Raw genomic sequence first — 15,552 nt, forward strand, 5'->3', positions numbered from 1 at the left:
GGTTACCTCAGGGACCACCTGCTGCCGGCATCGACTCCCCTCCGCCCTGTGCGTTCCCACAGAGAGGGCCTCCTCAGGGTGCCGCCAGTCAGGGAATGTCGACTGGTGGCCCCCAGGGGGAGGGCCTTCTCTGTGGGGGCCCCGGCTTTATGGAATCAATTGCCGGTGGAGCTCCGGATGGCACCAGACCTTCGAACTTTCCGTCGGGGCCTGAAGACCCATCTGTTCGAATTAGCTGGTCTGGCCTGATGGGGATTATGGGTTTTTTAATTGTTTTTAATCTGTACTACTGTTTTATTGGGCAAGGGTTTAATTCTTTTTTAATTTTTGTATAGTGTTTTTTGTTTTTTATATATGCCCTGTGAACCGCCCTGAGTCCTACCAAGGAGAAGGGCGGTATATAAATCAAATAAACTATAACTATAACTATAACTTTAGAAGTTCATAATAGTATAAGAAATTACAGAGAACTATTGAGATACATTTTTAATGGACTATTATTAATGGACTATAGATATTAAAAACAGATTATTTTCCAAGCTGGACAAACAGAAATACATTTTTAAGGTTACCATTCACATTGCACAATAATCTTACAAAATTGAATAATCAATCTGCCTATTGTTCTTTACCATGATCAGCAGACTATTAGAATATTTTCCTCACAATTGTTAGTAAAGATGATATCTAATTGTAAAAATAAGCCAACGGTGGCAAAAATAAGCTTGTGATTTATACTAATACTATACCATCACTTCTCAGAAATATGTTTATGCCTAGTAAAAAAAAATCACAGAAACATTACAAAAATTAAGATGGTGAGTGCTACCAATAATTTTTTCCCCATGCAATTGTTTTCTGATTCCCATAGACCAGGGGTGTCAAACTTGCAACATCACATGACGTGTCACGACATATCACATCTTTTTTTCCATTGCCGGCAATGGGGTGGACACAGTTTCAGCATGCCACATTTGGCCCAGGGGCCGGCAGTTTGACACCCCTGCCATAGACTGTCTGGACAAGTCCTTGCAGTTTTCTTGGCAAGGTTTTCCATTGCCTTCTTCTTAGGGGTAAGAAAAAGTGACTGGACCAAGGTCACCCAGCTGGCTTTGTGACTAAGTCAGGACTAGAATTCACAGTCTCCCAATTTTTAACTGATACATTAACCACTACAACAACCTAGCTCTTAATAAATAAATATGAAATCTTAATTAATAAATTACAGTCTACAGTGTGAGATGCAAAACACCTAATCTCTCTAAAGCTTCAGTCAGAGCAGCAGAGCTGTGAGACCTCATACCAAACTTTGTGATCATGACTGGAAAGGTTCCCTCCACTTTGAAGTATCCATGAAGATAGAAGAAGATGCATGGTAGAGCCATAAACAAGGAAGTGATCCTTCCCTTGTCCAAACATCCTTGGCACAATCATATACTTCCATCTCTACTTGATAGTCGCCCTCCATCCCTTTCCAGTAGCCACCTGTGACAAACAGCTTACCACCGAGTGGTACCATTCCACCATTTTCATGCAAAGTATGAAGCTGCTGCACCTGAAAAATTTACATTAGTCATGTTGGGATATTTTAAGAGGATAGCTTAATTTATACATAGAGCAGCAATAGATTAAGAAGCAAAAAACCATATAGAACTTATATCTACTTGCAGGAGAGGAACACATTTATGCACTGGGATGAAAAACAGACATTGTCACATGTATAAAAATATACCCCAAATGAATATCTTTAAGCCTTATTGACTCTATCATTTGCAGGATCACTAAATTGTGAGGGTTAATTATGCAAGAGTTGAAAAACTAGAGTTGATATATACATAATCTTACTATATTTATATACTTATTTTAAGTGTTTTTAAAATGCCATTCAAGGAATTGGTGCACAAAACTGGAAATGAACTACAGGTAATCCTCATCTTACAACAATAATGGGACCTGCCCATTTTTGTTGAAGGTTTGAGTTGTATGGTAAATGAAACACATAGTTAATGACCTCAACATCCCTGCTTTCCCAAATACATTTGTTAAATGAATCCACGAGGTAAAATGTAAGGTGACTCATGGGAGATCATGGCTGGCACTAGAGAAGAACAAATTGCAAGGGAAGCAAAAGCAGCAACATTTCTTTTCCTGTATTGTGCATAGAGCTAGCATGGCTGGCACTGGGGAGGAATGGTTTTTGATAGGAGCAAAAGCAGCAGGATTTCTTCCCCTTGACTGTGACATGTGGCCCAACAGTGGCCAGTAAGGAAGTGGCTTCCCTACTCTGATTTCCTGAGCTCTGGATATCTTTGAAAGGTAAGTGAGCAAACAGTGACCAGGGGTGGGAAGGAGTGTGTGGAACCCAGTGGGGTGATAAAACAGGCCCAGTGTCTCTGGGGATCTGGCCGGGCAGTAAGGGAGGGAAATAGGTGGGTGGGTGGGTGTGCTGCAGCATCTCTGTGGTCGGTCATAAGGGCAAATGACCATGGGGGCGCTGCAGGGGTGGTAATTTTGAAATGTAGCTTTGGAGGGTAGGTGTTGTAACTTCAAACATTTGTTAAATGTCCTGTCGTACCTCAAGGACTACCTGTATTTACTTAAAGATAATATATAACATAACACTGAAAATATAACTGCTTACAACAACTATTTGCAGTAAGTATAGCAAATTAAAAAATATCGAAACATGCTAAAACAAACCAGCCCCATCAATAGTTCCTCTAAATGTCTGACAATTCAGTTTTAACCTTGGCGTCTCCTCAGTAAATGCATAATGAAACTCTGGAAATAATGGTATTCAGAAGAGGACCTTATCAGACCTTCAGAGATCAATGGATTAGTATGGAAAGAGATACTCATCAGCTATTTGGATCACACTTTTTTAAATATTTTAATTATAATCATCAGATCATAAGACTTTAAAGTTAATAGTGAGTATAACTATTTCTGTATAAATGTAAGAAGAACAGATCTGGCTGAATTTATCAAAATGTCCATGCTCATTTTAAAAATGCAAATCACCCTACATTTATTATTTTATATACAAAAAATTCTTTGATTCAGCCTTTTAAATTACTGTAAAAATCTTCCAATGTATTTTTTTAAAAGTTCTATGCTCCCTTCGGTATGCCTCTTTCCTTAATGTGTTTTATTATGTTTTTGCAGATTGGGGGGGGGGTTAGTTAGTGTTTGTGACATTAAAAGCAGAAGACCCAAATTTTGTCTTAACAAAATCTGTAACATAATCCTTTATATATTACTGCCTGACCCTAGTTTAAAACAGATTATCTAATTCAAAACACCTAGAATTGTATGTTTCTTAAAGAAGTTTGGCAGACAAGTTCTTCTATCCAATTTCAAGGAACAAATGAACACTTTTCATAACAGTAGTTAATAATAAATCAAGCTATATACAGCATATGATTAGGTGGAGAAGAGTATGAATATATGGTAATACCTACAAAAGAATACTGTCATACTTTAGACCTAATACATGATATACATTTATTGATATATAGCCCCAAGAGCCATAAAAGTCATTATTGCTCTTCCTACCTATTCAGTAAGAATATACAGTTTGCTGCCATATTAGGCTGTGTTACATATCTTTGCTTTAACTTTTGCCTATCCATCTGAAAACAGTAAGATATAGCAAGAAATGAGACTGTTCCTAAACAGTCCATTAACAGAATCAAGTAGAAAATTGGTTTGGAAAGGAATTGTTTAATGACAAGTTGTTACAACAAACTTTTTAAGGGGCACTGGCAAAAGCAGAACCAATGGGCAGCCGAAATAGACAGTGTTAACTACTTATTCATACATTAAAAGAGATGGGGAATCTGGCAGGGTATCTTCTGCACCTGTCCTGTGCATTGGAGTCATCTGAGCAATGACGCCATGTGAACAGCTGCAGATGGATTTCAGCATGACACTGAAAACCAACCTTCCAACAACATTGCTTATATCTTCACTGAAGCCAAGCAGCCAGCATAATAGGACAAGGTAATGTTTTTGCTTGAGATACTATCATTCAAGAAGCAGATCTTGTTTTTCTGAAACATGAATACCAGTTTATGTATTAAAGACCCACAAGGTCTGTTTTGCCAACCAGAGACAATTCTACTAAGGCATTTTGAATCTCTGCTATAACTTGAACTGCAGTTAGATGTGAAATTCTGGAAGCTAAGTCCTGATTCATTTTGAAAATGCAAGGTTGGGAAAGGCTACATTAAAATATTGTTCATTGTTTTTTGATCAAATGTGTAACAGAGAGGCATGAATATTGACATCTACAAACATTCCCCTATGGTTTGAAATATTACTATATTAAAATGTTCATAATATTTTTATTTTGCCGTCACCCAAGGAATAATAGCTGGCTATACTGTTTGCATTGTCTTGGGTATAACAATTTCTTTTTAGCTGTTAGTATATTATTAGTAATATTAGTATTAGTTCTATTGAGTCCACCTTAGAAAAATCAGGTAAAAATAAACACATCCATTCTGCACATAACTGGTGAATATTTAAATAAGTAAGACCCAATCCAAGAATACTTATAAATAAAATAATATAGTCACTCCCCATTTACCTACCTTCTGCCAGATGTTAGCATTAGGATCATACACATAGACTTTCTTTGTATTATCCCCAATAAGGTAAATGACTCCATGCAAGGAGGCACAACAAGGAGCAGAGAGGTACTTGGGGAGAAAGGGAGATGCAATTATACTCCAGACATCTATTAAAAATAATAATAATTTTCATGAAAATCTTCATTATCACTGAATAAAGCTCACATTTTAATATATTTAAAAACTGTTTATTAAAATCATATGTTAATATCTATGGTGGAGTAATTCAGATTGTTTAAGCAAAAAAATATAAATAAAAGCTAAAGCCTGATAAATTCAGATTATACTATTTTTATTATTACCATCAAACTAGAAAATAAAAAAGTATAAAACATAAAAGCTCCATACATATACATAAAATATGGTTATTGAACGTTCTTGATAATGAAAGAAAAACTGTACTAGAAGTGAACTATCTCTTTGGCCTAAATGTTAAAACCTTTGTGGAGCTATCAAAATGAATGTGAAATAATCTAAGAAAGTGGAAGTCATCAGTGCTCAATCACACAATCTCTCATAATCAATCAATCCATCCATCCATCAATCATCATCATCATCATCACCATTTTGGTAATAGTCTTCCTTCTGAATGAATAGTGACTATTAATATATGGAACATATATATCCATACACTCACACAAAGTTTTTGACACCTAATATACATATTGCTCACACACATACCCTCGTACATAGATCCTTTTTCTCATACTGCAATCAGAAAAAAAAATCTAAGTAAGGAGACAATTTTCAAGGAAAATAACATAGCAGGTGAGAAAATAAACACAGATGGTTGCCATTTTTTTCTGTCTTCTACTATCTTAGCTATCCCACACTGTATAATTTGAAAACGATTGCCTCCACTTCATTAATAAACATGCTAAAAAGACAAGACCCAGGACTGAATTGAATGGGATCCCATTTAATATCTACTTCTAGTTTGAAGAGAATCTACTGATGAGCACTTTTTGAAAACAGTTTCCAAGCTTATTAATCCACTTAACTACCATGCTGTCCAGCCTACATTTAACTAACTTTTTAATCAAGAGTACAAAAATACACTTTGTCAAATATTTTGCTGAACACAACTTAAATTACATCTGCACTTTTTGTAATTCTGCTAGAGAAATTTACCCAATCAAAACATGAGATTAGTCTGTCAAAAGTTATTAGAAATTGCCATGTTATTTGGAATGTTTTGTTCTACACAGATTCTATTGGTGTATGTGTGTGGAAGAGGCAAGAATGTGTCCTACACACAGAAATCCTTCTCATGGTTATGACCAGCACATTTGTATGATACTTGGGCAATATATTACAGGAAATGGTAGATTTCCATTCAGTATTAGTTGTGACAAGTTTTATAAGGAGTTTAGAATCAGGTCAGAGAATACCTTTCAATTATTATAAAAGACAAAAGAACTGTATTTTCTATTCCTTCTTACCAATAGCAGGGTTGTAACACTGGAGGGTCAATGTATTGTATTTGATAGCACAAGAACCAATGAGGTACAACTTCCCAAGACATCCGGCTATAGCAAAATTACTGACGTACTTCAAGGCAGGACTGACAAAGCACCAGCTGTCATTGTAAGGATCATAGCATTCTACTTCCACAATATCCATTGTGGTTCCTTTGAAATACATAAAAAGTGGGAGGAAAGTTTGTTACATAAGTTTGCACCAATACAGGCAAAGAGCAAGATACATGCCTAAGAATCTCATAGGTCATATGAACTTGGCTTACTTATTTCAACAAATCTATTTCAACAATCTATTTTTCAGCCTTACAATAAAGACTGGTTCTTCCATTCAAATTACATGCAGCCAATGACTCATAAAAAGTTATCTATCTGTGGTATGCAAGAGATCTAAAATGGTCTCAGTGCACATCATGATGTAAAATAGTTCCTATTAACCAAGATCCATGCCTGAGTACATGTTGGAGCCCCAAACACTTTTCTCCACAATTTCTTAAAAAATGAGCCTGAATTATGATCTTCTTCTCTCACATTTTCAGCTCTGATAGTTGCTTTATCAGAATTTCTTCCTCATCCTTGTCCTCATCCTCATCCCTGTAGAAAAACAAGTCTACGTCTATGACATATAACCACTATGTGACAAAAATGACCTTGTGAAGTGTTAGATTTTTCTAATTTAGTATCCATCAGAATGCTGCTGTGACTTTCTCTGGCAACCCACCACACCTCCAAATTGTAGAAATAAATATTTCTGGAAATTCAACTGTTACATTTTTGTGCAGGTTGCATAATAATTCCATTTCTTTGAGGCCTCTGCTGTTCTATGCCTGTAGAGTAACTTTCTCCAAACATCTGTCCTCCAGAGAAGTGTAACTACAAATCCCTTAATCCTAGCCATCAGTTAGACTGGAAGGCTCCTGCACAATGAGACTTTCTTTTATTACATATCTCATTTCTTACCGCCAATGGCATAGATCTCTCCATTGAGAACAGCACTACCATGATTTGTTCGGGGCTTCAGCATTGGAGCAATGGACTTCCAGACACCCTTCTTAAGGCAGAAGCACCAGGACTGTGTTGTAGACCAGGTGTCATTCTGTGATCCTCTGGAGCCCCCTGAAAGCAGAAATAATTATCATAGTCATTGTGAAAGTAATCTTTCATTATTTTTGGAGTTGACATTGGTTCACTCTTTTTGTTTCTGAATCTTCTACAAGCCTTCTACAATTTACAAAATTTTTAGGTAAAAGGCCTCTTCTAAAATGATGGAATATTATTATGTTTGCCTTTTACTACCTGACGATGGGATCTGTGTGCTGTATTGTAATTATTTTCTCTTTTATTGGTCAGGTAAACAGAATAAATCCATCCAAATTTATGGAGAAACATAAAATATGTTATAGTTTTGGTAATAACATAAAGTCAGAAAAAATGCTATACTTACCTGTAATGTAAATGTTGTTGTTTAGAGCAATCATAGAAAAGCCCCATTTATTATAATCTGGAAAATCAGGCAAAGCAATCCATGTTTCTAAAATGGAAAAACCAAATGTATAAATAGCTTGTTAAATTCTTACATTCTCCTGAGAGCTTTGCCTTGCATGATAAAGATGGTTCTGCATAGTTTCTATTTTTAGAATATTAGCAGTAATAAATGGGCAAAACTCCAAAGTCTTCTTGTTTTCCCTACATATCTCTACTTTCTCTTTCCATTACTGAGCAGGATGTATGTCCTATATGCAGCTTTCTTGTGTTATATTTTTAATCAGTAACAAATGTCTAGGGCTTAATTTTCTCCTCAACCCATTTTTTTACTTTCCCATAACCTGACTTTAAATTCCTAGCCAAGTAGTTGGCTTTTTATAATGAGTGTGCTATTAACAAATAGTTGTTTACACAGTTCCAATGATATACCTTGTGCCTTCAAGTATGCTGGCCTTTTGTGAATGGCTAAGTTGTTTTCTCAGTCAATTGGCCTGGGTGCTTGGTGAGCTCAGTTGATTGGTTTGTCTGTTGTGATTTATTACTGAACATAAATGGGAAGGATATATTTTGACTTCTGGCACATGATATAATGACTGTTGTGATTTATTTTTAAGTAATTTGAGTTGTTTTGCTGTTGTTTAGTTCAGGGCTTTTCAACCAGTGGTACGGGTACCACCTGTGGTACATTGACACCTGGCAGGTGCTACACAACCATGGTAGAAAAGTGGTAGCGGGGGAGGGGAATGAGTCAAACTGGTGGCAGCACCGCACAAGCCTGAGCGAGAGACGGCTAGAGCTATAGGGCTGTCAGGGCTCAGCGGAAACGCCAGGATCAGCGCCAGGCTCCAGCTGGAGTTCAGCGCTGATCCTGGTGCTTCTGAGCCCAGAAGAAGTGCCGATCAGCTGGAATGTTGCAGCATCTCCAGGGTCTGAGCTCTTTAGAGAGGAATGTTACTATTACTACTGTCTGTATAGAAAAATTAAATTTGTATATAATAAGCATCAATATCTGACAATCCCAATCACACTGCAGTATTACAGTCAATCAATATTTACTGACAATTGTGTAGATGGACTCAGTGTTTGGCCCCCTTTATAGGACTGTCCAAACATTTCTCTAAAAATAAAAATTTAGCACTGATTTCTTAGAACATATAATACACTGATATGTTTGGCAAAAATTATGTATGGACATTATTTGTTTCTATGTTCACAATATTGTCAACATTGCCCTAAAATTACGTCATCTTTTCCAGATTACACCAAGTATCCAGAATTTAAATCTAAATTTGTTCCTTTTCCAACTTCACGCCAGTCTGACAGGTTTCACTATCAATGTGAGCCTGGGAGGAATGCAGTTGCTTCATAATAACAAACAGCCCAAGAAAACCCAGAACATTACATCATCTGTGAATCTAAGTTGCCTGTGGCAACGTAAGTAATTCTACATTAAACCCAAAGGCACGAATGTTTCCGCCCACACTCATATATTTTTTATTCAAAGTGGGTCTGGAGAAGTGCTCTTTGATGTGGCAGATTGCTTATTTTTCCCAACCTTTCCTTTCGCTTTCTGAATGAGGCAGAACATAAAGAAAGGCCTTATAATTGGGCAATCAACATATAGAAATAATACTTTAGCTTTATAGATACGGAGAGGTTTTGCTGTTAATTCCAATGAAATTTCAGAAAGGAAAAGAAAACAAACAACTGTGAAGAGAAAAACATGTGGGATGCATTCAACAGAGCATAAGCCTGATCCCAATATTGTAAACTCTGAATGTTCCCATCCCCACTTCCTCCCTGGAAAGATATTCCAGCCATAGTATTGCATAAACATGATGATGCCCAAAAGCCAAAATATATACCCTACATTTTCAGATTTGTATCACTTGAACATCCAGCCTAGAACTGCTTGATCGTGATAAATAAATAAACATGTTTCAATTCTACAATACTATTGTTGCACTGCAATGCTCAGTAGCATGAGCTGGAGTACTCTTTAAAATGTTCCAGCTCAAAATAAAGGTGCTGTATATCACTTACTAGTGTTAGTGTTATAAAAAGCAAAATTTCTGGAGAGGTTCGCTGGCTGATCATCTTCATCATTTTCCTCCAAAGCTCTGCCACCCACGACCACCAGCACCTCTTCCAGCTTCTGTGGAAGGGCCTTCAGTCTCTGCTGGACAAAGGGTTTGTTCTCTGCCTTAGAGTAGGAAAAAAAATATATTTCACAACATAGAAAGCTTCTAATTTTGCACAACTCCTCAGTTGCTTTGTATGTTGTACATTTAAAATTGTAGGAATGTACAGTACTTGGTAAAGCAAAACTTCCCAATTATTCCTGTAATGAATCTATATACTTTCTAGCTCAAGCAATGCAGGAAGTTCAGCCTACTCTTAATGTGCGTGAACTGACTGACTTCTTCTCATATGCCTTCCCACTTATTTTACAATTTGAACACACTTGGACTGTGTACTATTTTTGTTTTCTTAAAATAAAAAAAATAGAATTATGCATTTTAAATTTGCTTTTCTCTGATATCTCAATCAGGTACTGTTATGAGGCACATATCCCTCTATAACAGTTCAATTACACTTGGTAAACACAGAACAATAATTCATCCACAATTCATAATTTCAGTGGGACTTTTTAAAATCTATTTTCCTTGTCCCCCAGGTTGCTTTCTATGCTGCAGAGAGATCCTAATTATGATGATAATAACAATTCTAATGTTTAAAATTTTATTCTGAAGAATACTTTGATTAGCATTAAATAATGCAAGTTTAAACACAATGATGATGATGTTATCCATTCAATCCAGTCTGAGAACTTCACTGTCTACTATTCAGGACATGATATCAAGAAAACAAATGGAGTGGCATTTATAGTAAGGAAGTTTAAACATGTTGGCTCTATAATTAATATATAAACTAAATAGCGTATTTTATGAGGTACTGTACAATCAGCCACCCTCTATCTGCCAGCCCAGCCACAGCTGAACAAATCCAGAGGTTTTTCCAAGTAGCAAGTATTTCTTGGTTTCTGAATCATTAATGTTCCTAACCAGCCCAGGATGGCTATTTAAAAAGGAAAGAAATGCCACTTTTCCTCTAGGATAAGAATATGAGTCTTTGCCAGTTTAACCAAATTTTAGATAAAAGCTGGGAAATCTGTAAGTTCAGATGTATATAGCAAGAAAACCAATCACTAGTCCAGAAATTCCCTAGTCTATCTTTTAGCCTTCAAACTGAACTAGAACTGGGCCAAAAAATACGTAGTGCCTCCAAATACTGACCGTGCTCCGATGTCTGGCAATGATAACTTTGCAAGCTTCTGATTCTTGAATCAGTGGTTCAGATGACAACATGTTTTGCAGATACTGATCTGGCAATGAAACCAAATGCACTAGGTCAAGAAGCTCTGGAAGGTGCACTACTCTGGCCAATTTTTCATATTTGACCCACCTGAGCACAGCTTCAACTAGACTTTGTTCTTTTTGTACTTGCAGTAGATTGTTCGAAAGATAAATAATTAGCCTCTCTTTGGATAGTTGAAGAAACTCTTCCTGTTGAGATACAAGTTCAAAATTTTCTTGCAAAAATGACCACGCCTCAGATGAAATCTCTGAACAGCCATGCATCTCTCCAAATTCACAAATGCCTAAACAGTTGGTTGCATCCATCTGCTGTCTCAAGTACCGACTGCAAACTTTCTGGATAATGGGGAAGTGAAGTTGGCTGGATGTCCTAATCAAGGCTTCCACGTTCCCCTGATTGATGGTCACTTTTCCTGTGTAAGCAAAATTAATCAAGGACTCCATAGTGATAGGATCTACTTCTTTGATCTCTACACGTGCTGAAAAGCTTTCCATAAAGTCACCAGAAAACATAGCATTGAAGTACTGGCTACAGAGGGCCAGGATACTGCGGTGGCAAGGGAATTCATGTCCCCCAACAATCAAAGTGACATCTGAGAGTTTGGGATTGGAACGTAGAGTCTGCAATCCTTCCAGAATAGATTGAGGATGGGTTGGAAGGCAAAAATCGAAGTCGTCAATGTTCCTCACCATGGTGATATTCTGCAAAAGGCTCTAATTCCGTACTTGGAAATGGCTTTAGATGCTCCCAAATAAAGAATAATTTTTCCAATCCTGTTCACAGGATAAAAGGAACAAAGTCACACTGATTTCTGAATAAAATGGGCCTTTTTAAATAATTCCATGTTTACAGTATGCAATATTTATTTTTAATTATTTACATCATTTCAACTTTGAAATATACAAATAAAATCTAACATGATACACATATATATCTACATAGCCCTTTAAGCTAACAAATAAACAAACAAAATAATAGAGTATTAATTGTAATTATTCTGATCTTACAAGTAAAATAAATCTGTATGAGTACAGAATACTAAATATGAGTGATGTTTCCTCCAGAACTGTCAGGACCAGCGCTCTGCCAGCTTCTGTACAAGATAAAGTATTAAAGAGGCTTGTTGATCTTGGAGATACACTGTTAGTAACCCATGGAACAGCTACACCATTAATTTACATCATACACACATATACACACAAACAAGCTGCACTATTCAAGCCAAAAATAAGCAGGCATTCAACAATAAGAACTGAAAAGGAACAAGGTATAAAAGCAGGTGTTGATTATTCTGGGTCTACTTCTGAGATTCCTGTCAGATTTGTAATAACATCAAATAAGGAAAGAGAAATCAGAGGACCTGAAACTAAAAACAGATTGATTATTCAGTAAAATTGGAACCAATAAGAATTTATCTTTTGCCAGAAAAAATTCCTTGTGGAATTTCTCAGGAGGTTACTATTGCACTGCCATTAAGTCCTTTAAGAGGTCCATTAGAAGGTCCTCTAGAAGAATACATACACACACACACACACACACACACACACACACACACACACACACACACATGTACATATATCCCAACCACAACCACACTCTTTTATAAAGTACATCTGGAATAGATTGAAGTTATATACTGTATTGGTGATTATAAAGCAAATAAGACATATGTTATAGTAGCAGGTGATGTTAATGCAATGATAGGCACTGATGATAAGTTCCTCTACAATAATATCTACCTATCTACTGTAAAGATAGTTTCTCCACTTCTTCTGCATCAGTCAAAAGATATGATGGGAAACGTCTACAGGCTATGATTGTTTCAAGATTTCTACAAACTGAATTTGGATAGGGATGGCATGTGGAGGAGGAAGGAACAGGTCAGGAAGGATGTGGGGGAGTTGGGGAAGGGATGTGGGTTGGGATGGACAAGACAGGTGCCATATTAGTCATGGAAGGTGCACAGGGGCAGCAAGGGTCAGGCAGGGTGCGTGGAATATGGAAGAAGTGCTGTGTGGGTCAGGAAAAGTGCATGAGGGGCTTGGATTGGGTCAGAGAAGGTGCATGGTGGATTAGCAAGTGGTGCTGTGTGGGTTAAGAAAGGCATGGGGGAAAGAACATTGGGGAAAGTACCTGGGTGAGCAGCACATGTCGGGGAGCATGGGAGATGTGGCATGGGCTAGGAAGGGTATGGGGGGATTTTTTCATCTTCCTTCCTTCCTTCCTTCCTTCCTTCCTTCCTTCCTTCCTTCCTTCCTTCCTTCCTTCCTTCCTTCCTTCCTTCCTCCCTCCCTCCCTCCCTCCCTCTCTCCCTTCTCTTTCCAGCAGGCAGGTAAATGGCTGATGCTGGGTGGGAGACAGAGAGAGAGGTTGGGACAGTAGATGAGAAACTGTCACGGAGCAATGAAAATGAAGATCATGTGATGCAACAGTAGCAGAGCAGCACAGTCAGTAGCATTGAAGCAGCCATAACTTTCCAAATGGCATTCCCTCAGGATTCATGATTCCCAGAATTTGGACACATTCTGTAAGTCAGCTCATTTGAGGTACCTTGGTTCAAAAATGGTTGCCCTATGATGCACTGTTATGCCGTTAAAACTCATGACCAGAATGTTAGTAGTATATACTATAGATGATTCCATCATTGGCCACTACTCTACTTCAGTTATTTCCTGTTCTCATATCTTCCCAGCCCCAAAGATTAGGAACCAGGTATTTCAATCAAAACTCTAGTTTGATTTAAGAGGCATATTTGATATTTTAGTTATCTTGAAATTCTTTGGCATTTATTGCTAGGATGAAGATGTAAGTAAGTAAGTAAGTAAGTAAGTAAGTAAGTAAGTAAGTAAGTAAGTAAGTAAGTAAGTAAGTAAGTCCAGGTATTTGCTAAACATTCTAGAATCTACAGTGACTACTGTACTAAACTCAGTGACTCAGTGACACAGCAACTCACTAACACTGAGCAGACCAAGACTCTCAAATATCTTGGAATCATTTTTCAGGTCTCTGGCAGGAGAAATGCTCACTCGGACTATGTAGCTCAGAATGGCAACTGGAACTTTAAATTGATCAAGAGGTGCCTTACTCATTCTTGGTAATTTACAGTTACTGTTTGCCAAAGTTATTCTCAGCTCCCATACAGTGTTCAACTAGAGCCCTCTACTAACTATTCAAAAGTAGAAACAGCACATTTCTATGAAGTATCTTTCAAGTTCTTTATGTACTGGTTAAGGTTAAAAGTTAAAATTAAAGTTAAAATTAAAATTTCTGCCCATAGATTGATTACTTAGGCAGATAATGTCAACATTAAGATAGAGGACTTATGTATCTGAATTCTAGGGGTTCTCCAAGGAAGCTTTCCTGTTCTCAGGCTATGTCCAAGGGTGCTGACAGAGCAAATGCTGGACACAGATAAGTCAGTGTCAACTTTCCATCCCCCATGAGGTTATTAGATTTCTTATAGTCACCCCACTCAGAAAGACTCTGGGTGGCTTACAACATTCACTATACAATTAAGAACAATTAAAAAAAAGTTTAATAGGCCAGAGAAAAGCAGTCACACACATACATCATGAGCTCTTCCAACAGCTTAACTGCAGATCTGGGATTTCGTATTTCCATCTCAGCCTCCTACACCAGTGATTTTTTAAACTTGTTTGAACCAACTGCCTCTTTTCCCTGCCTCAAATATTAATATTATCTCCACAAAACAAAAAAAACCCAAACTGTTGTTTTACAGAAGAGTCTTGGTAGTAGCAGTCTCAAGCTGGATCCTTGACTCACAAACAAGTAATTACAAATTGCTCCATTATCCTCAGGATATATCCACATTACCCCTTTGGGTAATTACCTTCTAGTTTAAAACTTATACAGCCTGCTACATAGGAAAGACAAATATTTAATCCTATTTTATTTTGTTTTGCTAAACTAATCTACGTATAAAATTTAAGATCATACAAGATTTAAGAATCAAAACAATCTGAAAATTAATATATATCAATAAAAGGACGTGCCAGGGAAGATTTGGAAACTACATTGTAAATAAAACACTTTCTTGCTAGGAATGAGAGAGAGTGAATGGTCCAAGGTCACTCAGCTGGTTTTATGCCTAAGGCACAATTAGAGTCCCTGCTTCTCCTGGGTTTTAGCCTGGTATCTTAACCCCTACAATCACTTAACTTGCTAATAGTTAATGTTCCCTATCCGTTATCTTGACAGGAATCATCACCCACTAACTTCCAGAGCTTACCTTATTAACGTCTTCTATACACTGGCAGCCTCTGATTTGGGAGAATGTTTGGAAGAAAGCTTGCCTTGACCCTTGGCAGTGACAGTTACTAGGCTGGGTTTTTCCCCCCCAGCAGTTGCAGAGTATGTATATGTATTTTTAGACTGTTTCTTACAACCGGCATAGAGGAGGGTGGAGAAATGATTTGACAGTTATTCTCTCCAGACCACCTGCTCTTAAAGTAACACCCAAATAAGAAAATAGGATGAGAACTTCCTAGAGGGAAGGTATGCAGCTACTGGAAGCAGATGTGAAGTGATTTCAATAAGTCTGAAATTTGATTTGAATT

At 37.2% G+C, this 15,552-nt stretch overlaps 1 protein-coding gene across 2 annotated transcripts; it reads right to left on the reverse strand.

Moving 5' to 3' along the window:
* Positions 1-438: 438 nt before the first annotated feature.
* Positions 439-15,313, reverse strand: KLHL30 (kelch like family member 30). Of its 2 annotated transcripts, none has more exons than XM_083365055.1 (8): positions 15,225-15,313; positions 10,894-11,748; positions 9,641-9,800; positions 7,557-7,643; positions 7,073-7,228; positions 6,077-6,265; positions 4,596-4,741; positions 439-1,555 (listed from the first exon to the last, which is right to left on the reverse strand). In XM_083365055.1, the coding sequence occupies exons 2-8, from the start codon at positions 11,665-11,667 to the stop codon at positions 1,316-1,318; spliced, it is 1,752 nt and encodes a 583-aa protein (XP_083221181.1). In that variant the 5' UTR covers positions 11,668-11,748; positions 15,225-15,313; the 3' UTR covers positions 439-1,315. The 2 variants fall into 2 exon arrangements, with proteins under 2 accessions (XP_083221181.1, XP_083221182.1); XM_083365056.1 differs by having other exon boundaries at positions 1,422-1,555; positions 4,596-4,703.
* Between the last annotated feature and the right edge of the window lie 239 nt (positions 15,314-15,552).

The sequence above is a fragment of the Vipera ursinii genome (genome assembly GCF_947247035.1).
Source record: "Vipera ursinii genome assembly, chromosome: 5".
NCBI classification, from domain to species: domain Eukaryota; kingdom Metazoa; phylum Chordata; class Lepidosauria; order Squamata; family Viperidae; genus Vipera; species Vipera ursinii.

Coding starts and splice junctions, on each gene's coding strand:
- KLHL30 (XM_083365055.1), bottom strand. CDS start 11,667: ATGGTGAGGAACATTGACGACTTCGATTTTTGCCTTCCAACCCATCCT. Junction 7,644..9,640: donor TTTTTATAACACTAACACTA/GTAAGTGATATA, acceptor TTTCCATTTTAG/AAACATGGATTGCTTTGCCT. Junction 4,742..6,076: donor GTGTTACAACCCTGCTATTG/GTAAGAAGGAAT, acceptor TATTTTTAATAG/ATGTCTGGAGTATAATTGCA.